Below are 21717 nucleotides of genomic sequence, written 5' to 3' on the forward strand. Positions count from 1 at the left end.
TAATAATACCTTTTTTTAAATAAATGGCTACTTCTACAATAATATTTTTCTTTTGTTTAAAAATGCCATTGGCAGCTCTACGTTTGGTAATGACATAAGTTTACCACATTATTATTATAAATTCTTAAACGTACCAAAATCAAAATCAGCATCAGGAAACGAACATGACAAAGGCAGCATGTCCAAAACAAAGCAGCCAATTAAAATCCCTACAGAACAAAGTAAGAAACATGAACATACTGAGCTTATGATGCTTGTGATATCATAATACTAAATCATAAACATGACAGTTTATCATCAACATAAAAAAGCTGGATCCTGAATTTTAGCAACAATTTAAATAAAACAGACATACAGAGGAGAGAATTTAGAAAACCTGACAGAGAAAAAGATTTTGATATTTACCTGTGAGAGTGTGTGCCCACTTCATACCGAGTGCTGAATGACTGTGTGTGTGTGTGTGTGTGTGTGTGTCTGTCTGTGTAAGGGAGATCAAGCCCTCTATTTAAAGTCACACATGTGGGGGCTTCCCAAGTTACAGGATAAGTATCAGTAAACAAATAACAAAAAAAGGAAGTAAGACCAGAGTGTGTGTCAGTCACTCACTAACCGCAAAATGTCATTCAACGTCATTACTATAAATATATTTAGCTGACTAATGGTGAAACAGAATGCTTCTTAAACTTTCTTAAAAGTTATGTAAATTTTGGACGACAGTGGAATAAGAAAAAAAGAAGCCGTTTTTTTGTAGAAATTGTGTGTTAGACAATAAGAACTTCATTGCAAGTAAAGAGGTGATCACATACAATGGTTTGACAACTTGTTATTCAGTTCTGTAATGTACATTTGTTCAAAGTACCTTTTTCGACAGAAGTGAGCAGGAACTCCCCACGCACCCCCGCTAACGTATAGATAACATACAATTAACGGAAAAGGGCATTTAAAAAGAATTCCACAGCTGGCAGACTCCGGCTTGAGAGGCACAGAGCAGCATCTGACTGAATAATACACACATCAGTGCATGTGCAGCATTCTCACTTCTTGTATCCTGTAGCTGAAGATCTGTGGGGTTATCCATGTTCAACTTTATCATACTGGAAGAGTTACAGACCCCATTATGGAAAATTAAACATAAAACCATACATATATATTTCTACTTAGTTTTTTTCTTTTTTCTTTTTAAGTGAATGAGCAAGGGAAGATTATTAGAAATGGGCATAAGGACCTACAGGGCAAAGATGATGTATTAAATTTGTGTAAACACTTTTGAAATTACACAAATTACGAATAAAAAGCCCATTAAGAACCTTAAGAAAAAAAACAACAACAACAAAAAAAAAACAACAACAAAAGCATTACCCAGTTGTTTCCATAATATTAAGATCCATAATTTAGGAGGTCCAAAAAAAATCTAAACCGAAATACATCAGACTGCTAGTTGAATTTTCCTTTAAATACACATAAGCACAGTGAGTGCCTATATACAGTACATTACAGCTTAGAGATAAAGTCCCAGTCTCAGTTCCAGTGTCCTTGGAGCCAAAAAGATTATTTTCCCAGTCCCGCCATGACTGTTTGCCTCCAGTGCACTGGTCTGTTTGGTGAGGCTTTGCAGTCACTCCAGCCCTAGGATGTAGTTGATGCCTTGTACTAGTCCAATAATGACTGGCTGCCAGGCTACCAGGTACCGTAACCAGTCTAATAGCTGTCCATACATGACGTGAGGCCTTTCCCATCTTAGAACATGAGGTTAAAGACACAAACTTAACAAGACACAAACAAACAAATACATCAGAGAAACCTAACAATAGAATTCTTTAAAAATCTGTGGTGATAGGAACTAGAGGTTTTTGAAAACATAATTTTAGCAGTTTTATTTGGTACTTAAGACCACTAGCCTTTAGTCAGAATGTTATATATAATGCTGATCTTAAAATACAGGCATATCTGAGGTGGGACTTTTTCTTTGGGGACTTTTGAACCGCTAAACCATAAAACACATAAAAAAGCAAATATAAAAATATGTTGCGACGAAAGCTTCTAAAACTCTGAAGTAACAAACATTTGGTAATATATATATTATATATTATATTTATACGTAATTATTATAGATTTCTACGGGACCACACTGAAAATATGACACATTGATACCATGTAAAGTCATCAGTGTACAGCATGTATAACATTGTAAATTTTCTGTGGCATGTAAAATAACTTAACAAAAAAATATTAATATCTAAACCGAAGACAACCAAACTGTGAAAATTGCCAAATTGTGCCCAATTAACCATTTTCCATCCCCAGTGTCATGAGACTCGTTATTGTTACAAGGTTTTGGGTGTGTATGGGGAGCAGATGTGTTAAAGGGGTGTACTTAATTTGGTTGCCAGCAGATAGCCATGTGAAGAGTTATTTTGAGGGCACTGTAAATTTACAATGTTATACACACTGACTACTTTACATTGTATCAAAGTGTAATATCTTTAGTGTTTCCCATGAAAGCATATAAAACAAATTCTTTTTCTTTTCTTTTTTTTAATATGAGCTAATGCTTTTTAAATGTTAAACAAACAAACATCTGGCAAAAAGCATTTAACGAAAATTCTAAAACCTCCCAGGGTGTAGCTTTCAGAAGTATTAAATTCAACATACATCTGATTCATTCACCACCACAGTAAATTATGTTGTAACTATCTGAATCATTAAGCAAATCTTTAACGATTAAGTTTTCTCTGGAAGGTGTGTAATCCACCCTTTTAAACAGCCTTATGGAAACTTATTTGCATAGCTAAAACTTCCTATTTACCTGTACAAAATGAAAGTTAAATGCTGGATTTTCAGCATTGCAAATGAGCAATGAATCAACTCTCATGAACAATGACACAGGTCATATATTTCAGTGTAAGCTCAGTTCCTGATACTTTCCAACATGTAGGTTTCTCTTAGCATTATTTCCATTATATCATTTACAAATGTGTTTTTGTAAACTCTACACAGTGAGGAAGTAAGGGTGCGTTTACACCAGGCTTGTTTGGTCTGGACTTTTCAGGTGTAAAAAGTGCCGTGAAATGCACTCCAAACCAAAGGAGCGAAATCTATTCTGACCAAAAAAGGTTGCCTCAGTCCAGCTCTTTTGAATCAGTCTGGTATATTTGTAGATGGTTTGGAGTCCAGACCAAGTTATTATAATTTTATTTCTAATATTTTCCCCCTTATTTTCACCCCAGTTTACATGGCCAATTACCCAACCCACTCATTAAGACACCCTTCCCATCACTAGTGATGCCCCAACACCAGGAGGGTAAAGACTAGCACATGTCTCCCCTGACACATGAAGTCAGCCTCTTTTTCGACCTTCCACTGATGTAGCATTTCCGAGTAGCATCAAATCATGCTCGGAGGAAAGCGCAGAGACTCTGTTACGATTCATCAGCTCACAGACACCTCTGCTGATCGACATCACCCTTTGGAGTGATGTGGGGAGAGAGCGCCATCTACCCACCCAGAAAGAGCAAGACCAATTGTGTTCTCTCAGGGCTCCGGCAGCTGATGGCAAGCTACATGAACAGGATTCAAACCGGTGATCTCCTGATCACAGTGGCAGTGATTAGCCTGCTGGACAACTCAAAGCTACTTTAGATCAAGTTGTGGCACAATTTTCACCTATTAAACAATGTAAAGAAGAAAAAGAGGTAGTTTTGTGCCAAAATCAGCCTCTCCTTTGTGGGCATGTGCATCACACCGCAGTATGAGCACAACAGATTTCACTGGTGATTCCTACTACTGTAACTATTAAATCAACCAGTTCTCACAGGTCAGCAGTGTTCCTTAGTTTCCATGGAACATGGCAAGTCATGGGACACAATACTAGTTCCTGTCCAGTGACCTGCGGCATGACATTGTATGTACAAAAGAACACAATTATGCTTAGTAATCATGACTACTCTATTTTATGTGCAATATAAGAAGGTTGTTCCTTCTCGCAACTCTGCAATACTTTATTGTGGTAGTTTAAGGTCAGGTGTGAAAAGAAGAACCATCACACAAATGGATTTTTGCATTAAGCTTTTTCTTTAAGCCTCTGATAATCTGTTCTGAACACATACTGGCAGACATTGCCGAGTAGCTACAGAAAAGGCAAGACCTTTTTGCAGACCTCCAAAATGTCTGGAGGGACAGAGAATGCCTTCGTTTTTTCTAGCAGCTATAAAGTGGTGAAAATAGAGACGTGTTTGCTTAAATACACAGCTTTGGAAAAAATCTGAGACCACATAAAAATAATGAGTTTCTTTGATTTTACCAAATCGAAAACATCTGGAATATAATCAAGAGGAAGGCAGATGATCACAGCCATCAAACCAAGCTGAACCGCTTGAATTTGTGCACCAGGAGTGGCATAAAGTTATCCAAAAGCAGTGTGTAAGACTGGTGGAGGAGAACACGCCAAGAATGAAAACTGTGATTAAAAACCAAGGTTATTCCACCAAATACTGATTTTTGAACTCTTAAAACTTTATGAATTTAAACTTGTTTTCTTTGTATCATTTAAGGGTCTAAAAGCTCTGCATCTTTTTTGTAATTTCAGCTCTCATTTTCTGCAAATAAATGCTCTAAATGACAATATTTTTATTTGGAATTAAGGAGAAATGTTGTCTGTAGTTTTTAAAATAAAACCCCAATGTTCAAATAGCAATAGTAAAATAGCTAAATCAGAGAAACTGATGTGGTGTCAATTTTGTCCAGAGCTGTTTAAATAATTACTTCTGGCTTGAAATTTGTAAGCACTCATGTGCAGTGAATGCTAAATAAGTGAATAAATGCATATTTACCATAATACATTATAACATTTTTTAAATGTACAATTAGTATACACCAATATATTAAAGCCACATGTATTTGGTTGCATATAGTGGCTAAAACTGTTTTTTAAGTAATAAAAATTATATGGACACATAGAAAGTGGCCCAAAAATCTCTTGTCCTACAGCCCATATTAGGCACAGGCCTTACCTCTAAACTTAATGAAAATCACACAGTCAAAACGAAACCAGAAAGTATGACTGGTATGATTTACTGCAACAATAATGTGATTTTAGTTTATTCAAGCACTACTAACACTGTTTTCATTCTAGTGTAAATTAAACTTTAGTGATTTAGTGATGTCATTCCTTGAGAAAACAAAGCTTTACTGGAGAATTATTCTGCTGATTTCCCTCACATCCTATGACTTACTTTAAACTGTCATACTGGGCTGTCCCATTTTCCAAAAGCCAACAAACCTTTCTCTGACCTCAAATTACATGCACATTTCAGGAAGGACCTATTATTTCACGGCAGTCTGGCCATAAAACAAGAATATTCCCAACAGAAAGTTCTGTCCAGACATAGCTAAAGGATGGGAAATTAACCTACATTTCCAACCAAAACCACTGAGAAAATTACAGTGGAAGGGTCCGTGTAATAAATGTAAAAGTAAAACTTAAAGTAATGTAAAATGAAACTAAAAAGAATGCTGATTAACTGTAAAACCAAAACTAAGAGAAAGAAATTCTATCTGACGCAATCAGCTTCCTGTCAGGCTCAAGTTTGTTTTCTAAGGAATGTTTTGTGAAATCATTTATTTGTCATTTTGGTAAGCTGCCAGTCAGACCTGATTTGCGTGGAATGACCTCATGGACTTAGTAGCGGAAAACTAGCAACCTGAGTAAATATAATTTTTTAAACTTTAAAACACAAAACATTTGCAGAACAAAGGATACGGATTACTGAACATTCTTTTGAGGTCCACTTTTTCTTTGCAGTATGGGCACGTCTGCTTCTTCCCCACAATGCACCATCCTCGTATGCAAAACTCATGAAATCTGAGAGACAGCAAGTTAAGGAAAAACAACAGGAACAATAGAGTAGTTATACATATAAATGTTCTCTGAAAATGTGTGCTGGGGTGCCAAACATTTTGCAAGAACAGTGGAAAGAAAAGGCTTGCAGTGTTGAAGGCAAATCTAAAAACAGATTTCTAAATCATAAGATATGTTTATAAATAGGAAAATTCCAGTGGTAGAATTGTTAGTTTAACACCCACGTGTTACTGAACAAATAACACATTTTTACTGGAAGAGAGAGAAAAAGAACCCCCCCATACTTCACAATACCAAAACAGCCTAACCCAGTAAAGCCTGGGAAATAAAACAAAATGCAGCTGCCTTATGTACATGTTTATATGTAAAATATATAATACTTAGATGTATATCAACTTAAGGTCTCATTCCATCATTTTAAAATTAATTTTAAACAGTCTAGTTGTGGTCTCTAATATGAATAAATGCCATGTGAGCCATTTTTTTGTGAAAAAGTGCTTTAGTTGTTTCTATACAGCCCTGCTTTAGATCACTGAAAAAGAGGACTCTGAAGAAAGAGAGGTTTTGGCTCTTGCTCGCACATGCAAATATATCACCTCTGATTGGCTAAGAAAGAACGCCTACCTGTACCCCCCCACAGTCAATTTTACAGCACTAAAACTCAAAAGGCAGAATGTTTTCAGAGATACAGCCTTAGTTAAAGATATAGCACTTAGTGCCAGGTAACGTTAACACTTAACCCTCACCTACGGCAGCGCGAATAATCCCCTACCCGCGGCCATGACACCACTATGCCCACGGCAGCACGATTCCCCCTGCCACCCCACTCTCCACAGCACTGATAACGTTTTTTCAGCTAAACTAAGGCTACTAACTCTTATCTCAGACTTGCTTTGACCTATGTTCTGTCATGTTGAGCTGCCTTGTCAAACCGTGCTTCCCTAGCGTAAACCTAAAGTTACTTACGCAAAGTAGCTAATGCTTACTAGCTGTTAGCACCTCCTTAGCTTTAGCTCCTTATGCTGTAGCCCGGGTTTAGCCCAGCCTGTGGGCGGTCCTGAGCCGAGGTGGGGGAGGACATGTGGTCACTGGTTGACCTAGACACTGTAATGTTTCTCTGATTAACTAGATTTTCTGAGGATTTTCTTTTATTAGATACAGCAGACAACCTAAAGAAGTTTCATTTGCAGCATGCATATACAACTCAGAGAGACCTATTGTATTTCACAAACAGCGAAGTGAGACCTTTAATTATATAAATGGACAGTAAGCTGTGCTTCTTGTGTATATGCATACAGTATTCAAAAATAAAATAATTAATGAATTGCCATTTCAATTAAGAATACGGAGTTCAGTCCCATCACCCATTGCTAGCATAAAGTACGCTGTTTAAAAAAAAATCTTTAAATGCACATACACAAAATGCACTTTAGTAGCCCTCAGGACTTTCAGAACAACCTGTAACTGGAAGAGAAAGCTAAAATGTGTTTGGTAAATGTTCAGGAGATATGCACCTTCCTTCCCACGCACACACACACACAGAGAAAGAATCAGTCTGATTACTGACATTACTGCTGATAAATGTGTGATAAGAAGTGATTGCCAAACCATGAGAATTGCAGCAATAATTCTTGATCAGTCAACTCAAAATTGTTGTCATACTCACACTCACAGTCAGTGAAGCTGATAAAACATATTGACAGTGTAGAAAGAAGGAGATGGTCATAGTATTTTGATACGACTGTAATTCTAAATATATAAAATATTTAGGATTAACTAGGCAAGGCTTTTCAAATAAGTTGATAATGATTTTGATTAACTTTATTACCTTTTTTAAAACAGAAACTTTACTAGGACTGTTCCTTAACTCACACAAGTACATCAAGTACAGTATATAAAGTAATGACAAATGAGGCATTTAAAACAATGGCAATGAGGTGCTAAAAGAGAAGATAAGTAATCGTCACATAAGCCAATGTTAAGTTTCAGTTCTTTAATCAGATTCAACTTTAACCTGTTTTTTTTTCTTAGAAAAAAATTAAATGGTATTAGTCATGGCTCTGTCATTCACAGACATGTGGAATTGTGCAAAAAATGCTCTAGCAATAAAAAAAGTTCATAGCAACGAATGTGGTTCTCAATGGAAACATTCAACGTCACTGCTAGAAGAAGTCACTTATGTGTCAAATTACATAAAACATGGGAATCCTTCTATGCCTCATAGGATTACAGTTACATGCGTAACTAGCATTCTGCGGACTGGCCTAGCAGAAGTGAAAATGGTGTACAGAGGAGAAAAGGGTTCCCTGTGTATTTTCTGTTACCAGGGAAACACTTACAGTGAGGAAAGTAAGTATTTGAAATACCCTGCAACTTTACAAGTTCTCCCACTTAATCAGGGAGGGGTCTGAAATTTTCATCTTAGGTGCATGTCCACTGTGAAATCTGGAAATCACAATGTATGATTTTTTTAATACTTTGTGTTACGGCTGCAAAAAAGTATTCAATCAGCAAAAATTCTGGCCCTCAAAGACCTGTTAGTTCGCCTCTAAAACCTCCACCTCCACTACACTTATTATTCTAAATTAGAAGCACATATTTGAGGTTGTTAGCTGCATAAAGACACCTGTCCACCCCAAACAATTAGTAAGGCTCCAACTACTAACACGGCTAAGACCAAAGAGCTGTCCAAAGACACCAGAGACAAAAATGTAGACCTCCACAAGGCTGGAAAGGGCTACGGGGCAATTGCCAAGCAGCTTGGTGTAAAAAATTTAACTGTTGGAGCATCAATGAACGCATCAATGACTCTAAGAAAAGTGAGAAATCAGCCCAGAACTACAAGGGACGAGCTGGTCAATGACCTGAAGACCCGTCTTAAGTTTGGCCATGACCATTTGGATGATTGGTTGGTCTTAATTCCAATCGCCGTGTTTGGAGGACAAAAATGATGAGTACCATTCCAAAAACACCATCCCTACTGTGAAGCATGGGGTGGAAGCATCATGCTTTGGGGGTGTTTTCCTGCACATGGGACAGGATGACTGCACTGTATCAAGGAGAGGATGACCGGGCCATGTATTGCGAGATTCTGTGGAACAACTTCCTTCCTTCAGTTAAAGCACTGAAGATGGATCGTGGCTGGGTCTTCCAACATGACAATAACCCAAAGCACACAGCCAGGATAATCAAGGAGTGGCTCTGTAAGGAGCATATCAAGGTTCTGGAGTGGCCGAGCCACTTAGGTCTCCAGACCTAAACTCTGTATAAAATCTTTGAAGGGAGGTCAAACTCATGCTTCTTAGCAACAGTCTTGAAACCTGCCTGGTCTGGAGAAGATCTGTGTGGCGAAATGGGCCAAAATCCCTGCTGCAGTGTGTGCAAACCTGGTGAAAAACTACAGGAAACATTTGACCTCTGTAACTGCAAACAAATGCTACTGTACCAAACATTAAATGGTACATTGTGATTTAATTTTTTAGAGTATGTCTCTCACAGTGGACATGCACCTAAAATGAAAATTTCAGACCCCTCCATGGTTTCTAAGTGGGAGAACTTGCAAAGTCGCTGGGTTTTCAAATACTTATTTTCCTCAGTGTACCTTTCTTGGCACCAGCTATGTAGATACATTATTTTATTTGTATTTTTTTTTACTCACTTGTTACAGCAAGGCTCGTCAGCTGCATGGCGTTTCTACAATACAAAATACAATGTGCTACAAAATAAATAAGTCAATAATAGAAGCAGCAAAAACCTGCTCTAATCTAATGTTTTCTTGTTATATGCAACACATATTATATGACACACATATGTTTAATGTGTGGCGGTGTAGACGGTAAAAACACACTGAATGAGGTTTTCAATGATGGAACTTAACCACAGGAGGATGTGGCTGTAGTGTCAAATTAAAAGCTTTAAAAAGAATAGAGAAAACATTTTATATATATAAACCAAAACCAAACTGGCAAACCAAATAAGTGTCTGTGAATGAGTAATATGTCCTTTTTAAAGCGAGCTTGAACACATTTACAGTAATAAGAGCAGCTGGCAGCCACTGGAATGGCTAGATAGCTCTTTCAGCACTGAGCTTTGAAGCAGTAAAACTTTTCTGGAATCATGTGGCTCCATTCAATACTTTTATGATTTTAGGTTGGGGTGAGGCGGGGTGATCTTGACCTTACGCAAGATATAGTTACTTGAGCAACAGCAGAATTAACTTTTATATAAAATGTGTAATTCATTAGCAAATCACATTCCCTGACATTTAAAAGGCTGAAGCACATTTTTGTTAACAGCAGTTCCTCTCTGAGTGAAAGAGAGTGGTTTCACACCAGGCTGTGTAAATGATATCTAGATCTATAACAAAGCAAAGTGGATACTAGGGGTGTGCCAGATCATATTGTACACAATAATAACTTCAGTCCTGGATATATGGAGATATGTGGATATATAGAGAGTGCATTATCATGGCATTCTAAATCTTCTGTTAAAATCTGATAAAATGTCAGTTGGGGGTGTGCCTTATCATGTTGTATGCAATACAATTTTATTTCATTTTGTTGCAGAAATGTATTCTTGAAAAAAAAAGAAAAAAAAGAAAAAAATTCAGTGTTTCTATTACCAAGAGTATTGTTATTATGAAAATGCCATGAAATATTAAAATATTATTTTAGGGCCATATCGCCCACCCCCAGGGTATAAATAAAAATATATATATTATTATTTGCGTGTATTCTACATTTGGGAATAAATCTTTAAGTATATAGAACTACCTACAATCAGTTTAATGAGTGCCAAGGACGGGATTAGTTTCTCAGGGGGACGTCTGTGAAAAATATTTTACACTTCTATTAGGACCATGGAGTGAAAAACAGTAGGTAATTCAGGCAGTAATTTTCTTAAAGGATGTCTGAGAAACACACACACATGCTCATTCTGGACACTAATAAAATCACAGAGGACCCCCCCATAAAAGAGAAAATGACCCCAGGACCCCCTGAGAAACTAATCCTGTCCGGATAGTGCTTTAGTGTGTGTGACATTGTCATTTCAAATGCAGCTTAGCCAATAACCAAGAATTAACACACTTTGAGCCATGGCTAATGTTTAAGGATACACATGGTTGCATGAGAGCCTGTAGGTATTCTCCATGATTCCTTCCTCGTCCACATCCACAAGAATCGGCTGGCCACAAACGGCACAGATGCTGTCTGACAAGTGTTTTGTGGGCATTCCTGATGCACTGTAATACTGAAACACAGGTTGGAAATTGTTAATGTGAGCTAACAGAATGGAAATTTTAGAAGCACAAGACACAGGAGAACAGAACAGGGACTTTTAAAAACTTCACAGTATTTTTTATATGTTATGTAATTTATAAATTGCTACAAGGGGTTTTCACAAAAAAAAAACACTCACCCCTACTGTTGAAGCCATGAAGTCTGCACACATCTCCGCAAAGTCTCTGCCCAGGACGCCGTAATACAGCCCATAAAAGAGCAAGGACACCCCAAAATCCATGGCATCTTCTGGTTTTATTCTGAGTTGAAAGAGGCAACAGCATTTGACTCGTTGCTTTAATTTTACTGGCATTTTTTTAGACAGACAACAAAAACATTTTACACACTGTGTTTGCATCAAGTGCACTATTTGACTACAAATAAAACTACATTTGTAATATGTTTACTACTGCATCAAAAACACTTCCAACAAAAGTTAAGCCAGCGTGAGTAAGTAGCCTACATCACTTTATCAGAGCCCATGTCCAAATGATCAGAGCAAATGATGATAGTTTGATTTTTCAAAGTTTTCAAAGTTGTGTTATCAAATGGGAGGCACCACGTTTAAGACTTAAACAGATAATAACAGTAAGTTAAAACTGTAAAATACATCTAAGAAATAAATCGATTCACTTGTTTTCATGGAAAGAATAAAAACTCACTCATCTTAAATAAATAAATAAATAAGCAAATAAATAAATAAAACTTCCGAAAAACCCTGAAAGTGTTGTATTGTACTTTACAACCCTGTATACTAAAAGTAAATTGAATTGAGTGGTATAGATTAATGTGCTGAAGCACCCCCTTGACACTTTTGGAAAAACCTTGGAGAGCCATTCACAACTAATTCTTACTACACTCTTCAAACACAGTTAAAGTAACAACTAAAAAACAAGGAAGGAAGTGAAAGTGCATATATATACCCTAAGGAGGAAATGTGTGGCGCCTACTCAGTCTCAACTGACAAAATAGGTCACGCAACTAAAAAAAAAAAAATGTTTGTTTAAATGCACCGGTAAGTAGAAATAACAGGTCATAGGCCAACTGTCACATAGTCTGAGCTGAGTCTAATAAAGTTGTGTAATATCCAATATCATCATTAGATCATCATCATGTTACTTCGCATGACTTGTCTACATGCATTTCTGCATGTGCTATTTGTAAGTCATTAAAATCACGGTTTAAAACTGGTTTAATTTCCTTCCCATCATCCAATGGCACAAACAGTTCCTCCTTCCTTTTCCAAAAATATACACACCTCATATCGCCATTTTCAAAACAATAAATAAATATATATATATATATATATATATATATATATAAGAATATATATATATGAATATATGATCTTCAGTGAACATTTGAACGTATACTACAGTTATCATTGGCTGATAGGCATTCTAGGAGTGCCGTTATTAGCAGGTAATGAACTGTAACCGAAGCTCTCCATGTATTACTCCGCCACATACAGGTAACCTAACAACGATGCAGCTCTTACAAACCAAACAGCACAGATACAAACAGAGAAGCAATGGAACTATTTTAACTCAAAGTGTTTACAACCAAACAAATTGTATTTTCTTGTGCTCTTTAACTCAAAATCCTTTAAAAAACAGTGACAATAGAGCTGTGGTATAATTGCAATAATACACTCGAGGATCATGCTATGACGTGTGATATTGTCACTGCTGTACAGATCTACGAATGCAGCACAGCAATGCCAATATTACACGTTATAGCACTCCCTCCCATGTATTACTGCTTAAATTACTCATGTTGCCATATTATATTCAAAAACTGAAACACTAAATCAAAAATCGCATTGAGACCATAACGTGATACGAATTTCATGGCAATATTGGGCTTTTCATTATTCCTGTTAATGGTGTCCCCTTTTCAGAAGAAAAATAGGGATACACTATACAATTTTAATAGAAAGATTGGGGGGCAGAGGTCAACACAAGGTCATAATTATACATGGATAAATGGCCCTTAGCAAGCCACACCTTAACCAGATGTTTTTTGTGAAATTCATGCATTTCCAAGGAATTAATTTTGCAATCTGATTAACCATCCTACCTATTCATTCATGCTCGATGGTTGATTTACTGATCATATCAATATTGAAATACTACAATATTAACAAAAATTAAGAAATGTATTGTGATATAAATTTTACGCATTGCATCCAGCCCTAAGCTTGACAATGGTTACCTGCTGCTGGTTATATCTGGTTACTGTTGATATTAGAATGCAAAGAACCAACAACAAATTACAAAAACATTGCTAATTGACTTATTGTGACTTAAATTTAACATGTAGTCTTCTTGAGATTTACCTACGCTATGGAATATGTAAATAGTGGCTTTTAATACACTTTTTGTGCAGTTTTAAAGTTCTAAATGCCTCATTTTAAATGCCAGGGCTCCCTGGATTCTACCAATGAAGTGTGGAGCTGCTTTGAGCCTGGACAATGGAGGAAAAAGCGATTTATCTGTAGGTGCAAGGGCATGATATGTCCATATCATCAATTGTAAAAGCCTGTTTGGGCAAAGTGCGCAAAATACTGGATCTCAGACAGCTGCGGAAGCATGAAGGTGGATCATTTAATAAAAGGTAAATACTTTTTAGCACGTTTTATACACCAAAGTCCATTTCACACCGGAGTTCTTCTACTGCTGTACGTCAGTGTATAACCACACACCACAGCATTGACTTTTATACCGGTTTACTGAAATCAAATTAAAAAATAGATCATAGCATAAATTTTCATTTCACCAAGCACTAGCTCCAAAAGACATCTCTGACTTGTGTAAACTACACTTGGACTTTCCCACTGAATTGTGTTGGTGAATCAGTTTGTACAAAAAACCCTTTTAAGTGGGTACAGAAAAGTTAGCAACTGTAGTCCATACTGTTCACTCAAAAAACTCCCCCAAAATTTTGTCTTGTGCACCAAAACAACTTTTTCTTTTAATTAAAGTAGTTTCCTGAAAGCCACATATTGGCGCACGTTTACACTAATGAGGAGTGTGTATAAACTTCCGACCACAATGGACCTTTTTTAACACTTCTGTGTTGGTAAAAGCAGAAGTGTAAATAAAAAATACAGCAGAATTCTCTGCATATTATAAGTCATTTTGACAAGGAAATCTATAAAACAAGAATAAAACTAAACCAGAGCAAACCACCGTTCAGCCTAACATTCACTCTGGTTGAGTTGAGTTACCAGCTTTAAACATTAACTCTAAATACAAAAGGCTATTTAAAAAAATATATATACTACGGTTCTTTGTAGGATAGGACTTTATGGAAATCTACACAAATCATGCATTGACTAACCACAGCTCAGCCATGACAACACGGATTGTGTAGGAATAAGAGTAAAAAGGCGGAAGTTTAGGCATGTGCGAAAGCAGAAGCAATATTTTTACACCTTTACAAATGCAACCGAGCTGCATTTTTCACAAATGTTATGCACAGTGGCATACAAAGCTTTTAGTTCACATGGAAACAGGCACAGTTTATTTTAACAGGAAAAGTGGTAGTGTGCCTCATCGTGCCAAGTTTAAAAGGGCTGGAGTTCTCTTTCTTCTGCACTTAATAAAACTGTTATCCAAGTAAGGTGTGTGCTTACACATTATACACTGCTAGGATAACAACATTTTCAGGACAATATATTGTCCCAGGAATTATTGCAATAAACAATAATATTGTCATTTTAGAGTGCCACTATAGAAAAAAAAAATTTCTGCTTCTGGGCTCCCGAAAGAGCTTAAAGACAATGTGCCACAGTAACAATATAGTAGCATAATAATACTATTACACCATTTTAACGTGAAATTAACTTATTATTCAGAGCAGACATTGGGCTTCCAATATAAAAATATTTTAATATTCTAAATAAATGAAAAATAAAAAAAAGTACAACCACACTGGGATTGTGTGGGTTGCACTAATTTTTAAACAGACCTTTATAACAAAATAAACTCTTAGTTAACAAAAAGTGCAAAAATTATGACATAGTAACATTAAGTAACAACAAATAGATTAAAGTAACATTTACATTAATTCACCTTTTCTTTAACTTTCCAAAAATATGTATATGCTATAAAACACAAATTAGCTTAAAAACACAAGTGTCCATATGATCAAAGATGCAAACGGCTCAGCTGTCCAGTGTTATTTTTTAGGTAAATGTACACTAGGGTAGCATGGTTTGACAGGGTAGCACAACTCGACAGAACACAGGGTCATTCGCATTGATGGGTTCTCCTCGCTCATTTGGCTTAAAGCCAAAATTTTGCACACCGGAGCTGTAAAATAAGGCTTTAAAACAAAGTCCATCCGGACTCGGCTACTCTTAACCTTATAAATGTTCTCTAAAAGCCGTTTCGTTTTGAGTCCTATTAGCCTTAAATACGTTTGCCAGCTAACACGGTTACTGATGCATATGCTCTGCATGCACTACAATAATTTCTTAACTAATACATGTCGCTGTCTGACAGATAAATTACATCTATACTGACAGAAAAGAAGGAGCAGTGTTTTGACCTTCTTCAAAATTATGGAGTTTTCCTTAAGCAAGGAACCTTCCCAAAGAAGCCCCAACTCTTTAATGGTTTTAATAACTAGTATGTGCATGTTTACCGACACAGATGAGTAAAACATGGGGAGGGAATCTCTGTTATACTGCTGTGCAATGGCTGTCTAATAAAATGTCAAAATATCTATATATAAAACAACACCTTCATCAACAAACTATAAAACATGCTCCGAGTGAACCACTCACCTAAATATCAGATTGATGCCAAAGAGAGTGAACATGACCACAGCATATCCCACAATTCCAGTTGTGTAACTAATCTTATATAGAAGGAGAAACCATTTGTACACCAGCCTAAAAACAAAACAAAACACAGAAAGACAGGAAAAAAGATGATAAGTGCATTACATTAAAGAGTGACAAACACATTTTTTTATTTGATTTGAGTCATCTGTGTTAAAGAGAAGTTAATGTTTGCTGTGACTGATGTTGTGTCTTTCAAAAGTTCCTGATAAAGACACAATGGGTGTCTGACCTCAACAATTGAAGTCATAACTGCTGTTCTGTATACAAAGCATTAAGATAAGTGTGATTGGCATGGAAGTCATTTATTACCTTGGTGTCGTGCACTCCAGCGGTTTGCGAGTTGCACGAAATGTGATAAAGGCTGTGACCACAGAGAAGATGAACCAAGTTACCAGAAATCGCCACCAATGCAGCTTTGTGGTAAAGTAGAGAGGGACCACCCACATCTGAAAAAGGGTTACCAACTACAAAGACAAGAGAGGCATTTTAGCATCACAGCAGCAGCTACAAAAATTTATTCTGATGACAAATAAAAGGTGAGAAAAACATGGGGTGTACAATATCTAGATGTTAGATACGCTGTGCCCAGATGTTTCAAAAAACACTAAATATCTTCTTCCTCACTTAAGTCATTCAATTTAACTTATCAGCAAATGTATCTTTTTATACAATTTATTTCTAGGACTACCCAATGATTGATAATGCCCCCAAAAATAGGAGAGTGGGGGCTAGCACCTGCACCTCTGACACATGTGAAGTCAACCACCTACTATTTCTAACTGCTGTTGATGCAGCATCACTGGGCTGCCAGAGCGCCCAGGAAAACACAACATCCCAGCTCTAACACATCAGCCAAAAGTGCCTGTGATTGGGAGAGAGCGCCATCTACCCACCCAGACAGATTAGGGCCAATTGTTCGCTCTTGGACTTTGACTGCTGATGGTAAGCAGCATGACCTGAGATTTGAATTCAGCCAATATCTTGACATAAATATTAAATAAATCTCAATCTGGCGTATTACTGAATATCAGATATCAGTATGAGAAGATTTCAAAAGCACTTCAAAAGGCAGAAACCTCGGTACCTGAACTAAGACCTAATTTATTTACACACAAAACAGCCTAATGTCATTAACATCAAAATACAGACATATGATAACATATCTGTACAGTCACAGGCCTAATGAACCACTAGTGCATAGGGCAGGTTATGCTTTCAACACGTTGCAGGAGTAACACTAGGCTATTAAAAGAATGAGTCAACATCAGAGACAGACTACAGATGAATTGTAAACATGCTGGCAGAGCCCCCTCTAGTGGTCAGGACCCAAGAGTACATGTCCAGAATACCCAGCCACCACAGGGTTTATAGGCAGCACAAATGTTTAATAAACTAAACAATTAGAAGACAGGCAATAACTTGGTATTTTTGTTAAAGCACAACCCATCATGACAGTGAGTGCATATGAAATATAAAAGAGGTCAATATAATTTGTCACAGAATGTGAAGGAGGGTGCAACGGCTTATCCTGGCAGCCCAGGATGAGCACAGCATAAATCAAGCATAAATTTGGATTAACATTTTAATCAATGACATAAGTCTAACACATATCAAACAACTCATCAACAGACAAGCCCTCCACCTAGTGATAGATAAGTGTGAAGAAAACTCACATTATAGGATTTGGGGTGCCTCTGCTTCCACTGAACCAGGACAAGCTGGGCTATCACCAGCGTGACGATAAGGATGAGGACCATCTCCGCGTGCATGGCCTCGTGTCCTTTGTGTTTGGCATGCATTCTTGCATGTTCTAGTCTGCAACATATGAGCACACATATGTACACACACGCACACTGTTTTGTAAACCCTAGTTTGTTTTTCTGACAATACTGGACACACAGGCTATTCAGTTAAAGACAAATTAGCTTTGACCATCTGTTTGCGTATTATAAACAAAAGCAGGGGCTGACATCCCTGAAAGACCCGAATAAAGGTGGCTACAAACCTCCATTTCTCTTCTGGTGACAGCTGGGACAGGTCAATCTAAAGATTAAAAATCACAAACTGGTCAATCAATACATTTCAACATCTAACCTCATCCTCTTTAGCAACAAAATAAATGCCATGGTTTGCTCAAAATATTAATGGAGTAGTAGTAGTAATAGTGTTGCAACAGTATACTGCTGTTAATCATACAATGGTATGAAAATATATGGTTACCATAATAACTACATTTGCTAAATACTGGAAAAGTAAATAGAGACAATTAAACAGAGAATCCTACCAATTTATTGCCGTTTTTATAAAACAAAAATCAAACAATTAAATCAGTAACTGTGAATTGAGCACAATAATCCAAAATAAATATAATCATATGCTGGAACTAAAATATATTTTTAACTAACTTTACAACAAGGTGAATTGTGAAATTATTAGGGGTGCACCAAATATTTGACAACCTAAATGATTTGGGCAAAATTCATTATTTTAGTTTTTTTTATTGCATTTTCTGTTAAAAGCAAGACAAAATACATGATACATGTAGAAACACAGAAACAAAGGATATTTAATTTATTCAGTGGTGAATCAAGTAAAAGAAAATCCAGTATTTAGCCAAGCATATGTGGCAATACCATAAAACCATGATATTTTCAGCCATCAATTTCTTTTATAGTTTCAAACCTAGATTGCAGGACAGTAAAAAGGACTGTTCTATGCTTCAATGCTGTATAGTAACTACAGTGTTTATCTTCGTTTTTGCTGCACTTTATCGCAATTGAACAGATATTTTTTCTTATTGAAGTATAATGCCAATATGATAACATTTTCGGTACACAGTGACTAACCAAAACCCTGATTTTGTATAAATGTAGCAAAAAAAACCTACCACAAAAATAAAGTGTATTAGTGTTAACAAACGTCGAGAAGAAAATACAATAAAATCCTTATTTTTGATAATAGTCTTATAAGGAGTGTTTTTTATATCACGTCAGTATTTTGGCGACATTATTGCATATAATACGGCATGGCACACCCCTTATCATGATACGATAAGATATGGTCATACTGCTCACCTCTAACCTACTATAGATCAAATAAGCATAGTTTATTATATTATTCATATGTGCTGATTTCTCCTTGATAAAGACCCATAAGATGAATATGCACTGGGCAGAAATGAATCCCTCCCCCATCAGGCAGCCTTAATAAGCTCACCTCAGTCTGGTGATTAGGGTGGTCTTTAATGAGCAAGCGAGCCTCTGCATAATAATGACGCTGGCAATTCTATCAAATGTCATCTTCTATTATGTATTGTAGCGAACCTAACATGTTATAAACTTAAATTTAAAATCTGAGGTCAATTTTCTAATGCTGAAGGTCCGTTTTAATTTGAGTGACAGTTGCCCACAGTAACGCTAGTTAACTAGCTAAGCGAACTAGCTTAGCTAACCTAAACACGGCGTCCATTTTGCTCCGAGTTTTACATTTTAAGACATTTTACACAAATAAACGTTTCTTTAAAAAGTCACTTTTCTTCATTTTTAACTAAACAATACTGCACAGCTCCCATGTTTCCTAAGGAAGTCGGTTGGAGTTTTCCTTTAAGGGCACTAAAGCTAAGCTAGCCCAGCTAGGCTAACCGGGCTAAGCTGCTCGTAGCAGGTCTCCCGCTGACGTTTCATCACCGCCTCGCGACCTCCCTGCACTCCAGACACGCTCGAGCCGCCCTTGCGCGCCGCGCCGCACGCGAGGAGCGGGCTGTCCGTACCTGAGAAGCCTCGTCATGGGGTCCGTGTCCGTGGTCGTGCTCTACACCGTCAACCTCCACCTCGAACACCCCCGCCATCTTCCGGAGCGCTCACTCACAGACCCGACCACTGACTGCAGGACCATCCGGGTTACGTGGCGGGTGAGCCAATCGCGAGACGCGCCGCTCGCACCCTTTCCGTTTCCTGCACTAATAAGCGCACTTATGCCCTAACAAGTTCGCTTAGCAAGTGTTAGCAAGTGTTTGACAAGTACCCGGCTGCAATAAACTCTAAGTTAATTAAGCTTGCCCTTGTTTCTGAGAAAATGCCTTAAATGTATCTAAATGTTCAGCTAAATTCAGTTCAAAAACAGGAATAAACTAAATGTAAAATATGAGAAACTTCACTACACGTTAATATCTAAGTGAGTTTATTTTTAGATTTTTTTACTTACTTTATATATAATACGTAAAATGATCCCTATGTCCCTAAGTCGCTAAATCTTGTGACAAAATCAATACATTAACAGTGAATTGTTATTTTGGTTGATGAGTCTGAGGCTTTTGAAACATACTTAAGTGATTCCCTTGAATAATGGAACATCTTTCTCTAAGGTTTATAAGAGAAAAACTGGTTTATGGAGAGCTTGCCCACTTCTCATCCCCGAGTAATACCAGTAAACGATTATATAACCACTATAGGGAGCACCTGAGTTAGTTTTTGATCCTCGATAAATGGTAGATGAACAGTCTAGAAACACAAATTAAAAATGGTATCTAACTACTTTAACCTGATATTTCTTTACGTTTAGAAATTATAACTTAGCATTTTAAGAAAAATGCTAAGTAAACCTTCCTGTATATTTCTATTTTCCAAAACAAACGGTTTTTGGACAACAGAGACGCTAGCGTTCCTGCTGACTAGCTGGTAAGCTGTAAGGGGGGCTAATGGCGAAGTGACAGCCAGAAAATGTTTAAAAGGCTTAGAACTGGAGAAGATACGCTTTAAATTATGTATGGGTGCTGAAACATTTAATATCGTTCTGTGTTGAGTAAATGAATACATTTCCCAGTATGAAAATAATCCAACATTTATACACTTTAATTTTGCCTAAATTCTCCACATGAACCCATTCATTGCGGACGCACTCGGGAGAGCCCTCTGGTGGCTCGACAAACCCATATCGACCACAGGCTGTGCAGAAGTCGCGCACTTGCTCTTCTAGTAAGATCAAAAGTACACGTATTGGATTGCAGCCCTGGGTCAGTGGTGTAAATAAGATAAAAAATAACATAATTGTATTTAAATTAGAGTGTTCCTGCAGTTTACCCACAGATACACACTTATGAATAAAACATAAACAACAAAAATATAGAATGAAATGACAACTGAAACTCAACATTCTGTAAAAATATTAGGCAAAAGGAAACTTGAACTTTAAATGGTGTCAGGAGAAAAGCTTACAGCACCTGGTATTCCCAGGCGGTCTCCCATCCAAGTACTAACCAGGCCCGACCCTGCTTAGCTTCCGAGATCAGACGAGATCGGGCGTTCTCAGGGTGGTATGGCCGTAAACAAGTAAAATATGGAAAGCAAGACTATTTAACATTAATATGCGACCTGTTGAACATTCTGTTTTTACGATTAAAATACATAACACGAGGTTTAGACTCGTTTTGTCGAAATAAAACCTTTTTGTGGGAAAACAGCAGAAAATATTAGTAAAGTAAAAAAAAAACGTTTTTAAACTAAAAAAAAAATTAAAATAAAAAAATAAAAAAATCTGGTACAAATGATAGAAATGAATTTGATGAAAATAATTAATGTTAGTGCATCCTCTATTTGCTCATTCGTTTAAAGATGGTTGTGTATTAATGATTATAAGAGGAAATGTGATTTTTTTATATAGTTTTATAGCTATATTGTGAAGTTTAGCTCTAATCGCTTTCTTTTTGTGTGTTTGTTATCAAAGGGTAGTAT

At 36.8% G+C, this 21717-nt stretch overlaps 1 protein-coding gene and 1 non-coding gene across 2 annotated transcripts; both read right to left on the bottom strand.

The window, feature by feature from the left end:
- Positions 1 to 807: 807 nt before the first annotated feature.
- rnf121 (ring finger protein 121) lies at positions 808 to 19890 on the bottom strand. The gene is made up of 9 exons (XM_007247053.4): positions 19758 to 19890; positions 17994 to 18031; positions 17662 to 17803; positions 16298 to 16452; positions 15929 to 16036; positions 11276 to 11396; positions 10974 to 11107; positions 5759 to 5860; positions 808 to 1736 (listed from the first exon to the last, which is right to left on the bottom strand). The coding sequence occupies exons 1-9, from the start codon at positions 19833 to 19835 to the stop codon at positions 1616 to 1618; spliced, it is 999 nt and encodes a 332-aa protein (XP_007247115.1). The 5' UTR covers positions 19836 to 19890; the 3' UTR covers positions 808 to 1615.
- Positions 19891 to 21194: 1304 nt separating this feature from the next.
- Positions 21195 to 21313, bottom strand: LOC125782534 (5S ribosomal RNA). The gene has a single exon (XR_007425241.1). It is a non-coding gene; the product is annotated as a 5S ribosomal RNA (ribosomal RNA).
- Positions 21314 to 21717: the final 404 nt, after the last annotated feature.

Source organism: Astyanax mexicanus, chromosome 17, assembly GCF_023375975.1.
Source record: "Astyanax mexicanus isolate ESR-SI-001 chromosome 17, AstMex3_surface, whole genome shotgun sequence".
NCBI lineage: Eukaryota > Metazoa > Chordata > Actinopteri > Characiformes > Acestrorhamphidae > Astyanax > Astyanax mexicanus.

Excerpts from the sequence above, each read along its gene's own strand:
- rnf121 (XM_007247053.4), bottom strand. The coding sequence starts at position 19,835 with ATGGCGGGGGTGTTCGAGGTGGAGGTTGACGGTGTAGAGCACGACCAC. Across the intron at positions 17,804-17,993 it reads TCACCAGAAGAGAAATGGAG|ACTAGAACATGCAAGAATGC; the intron begins GTTTGTAGCCAC and ends CATATGTTGCAG. Across the intron at positions 5,861-10,973 it reads AGGCTCTCATGCAACCATGT|ATTTCATGAGTTTTGCATAC; the intron begins GTATCCTTAAAC and ends GCTGTCTCTCAG.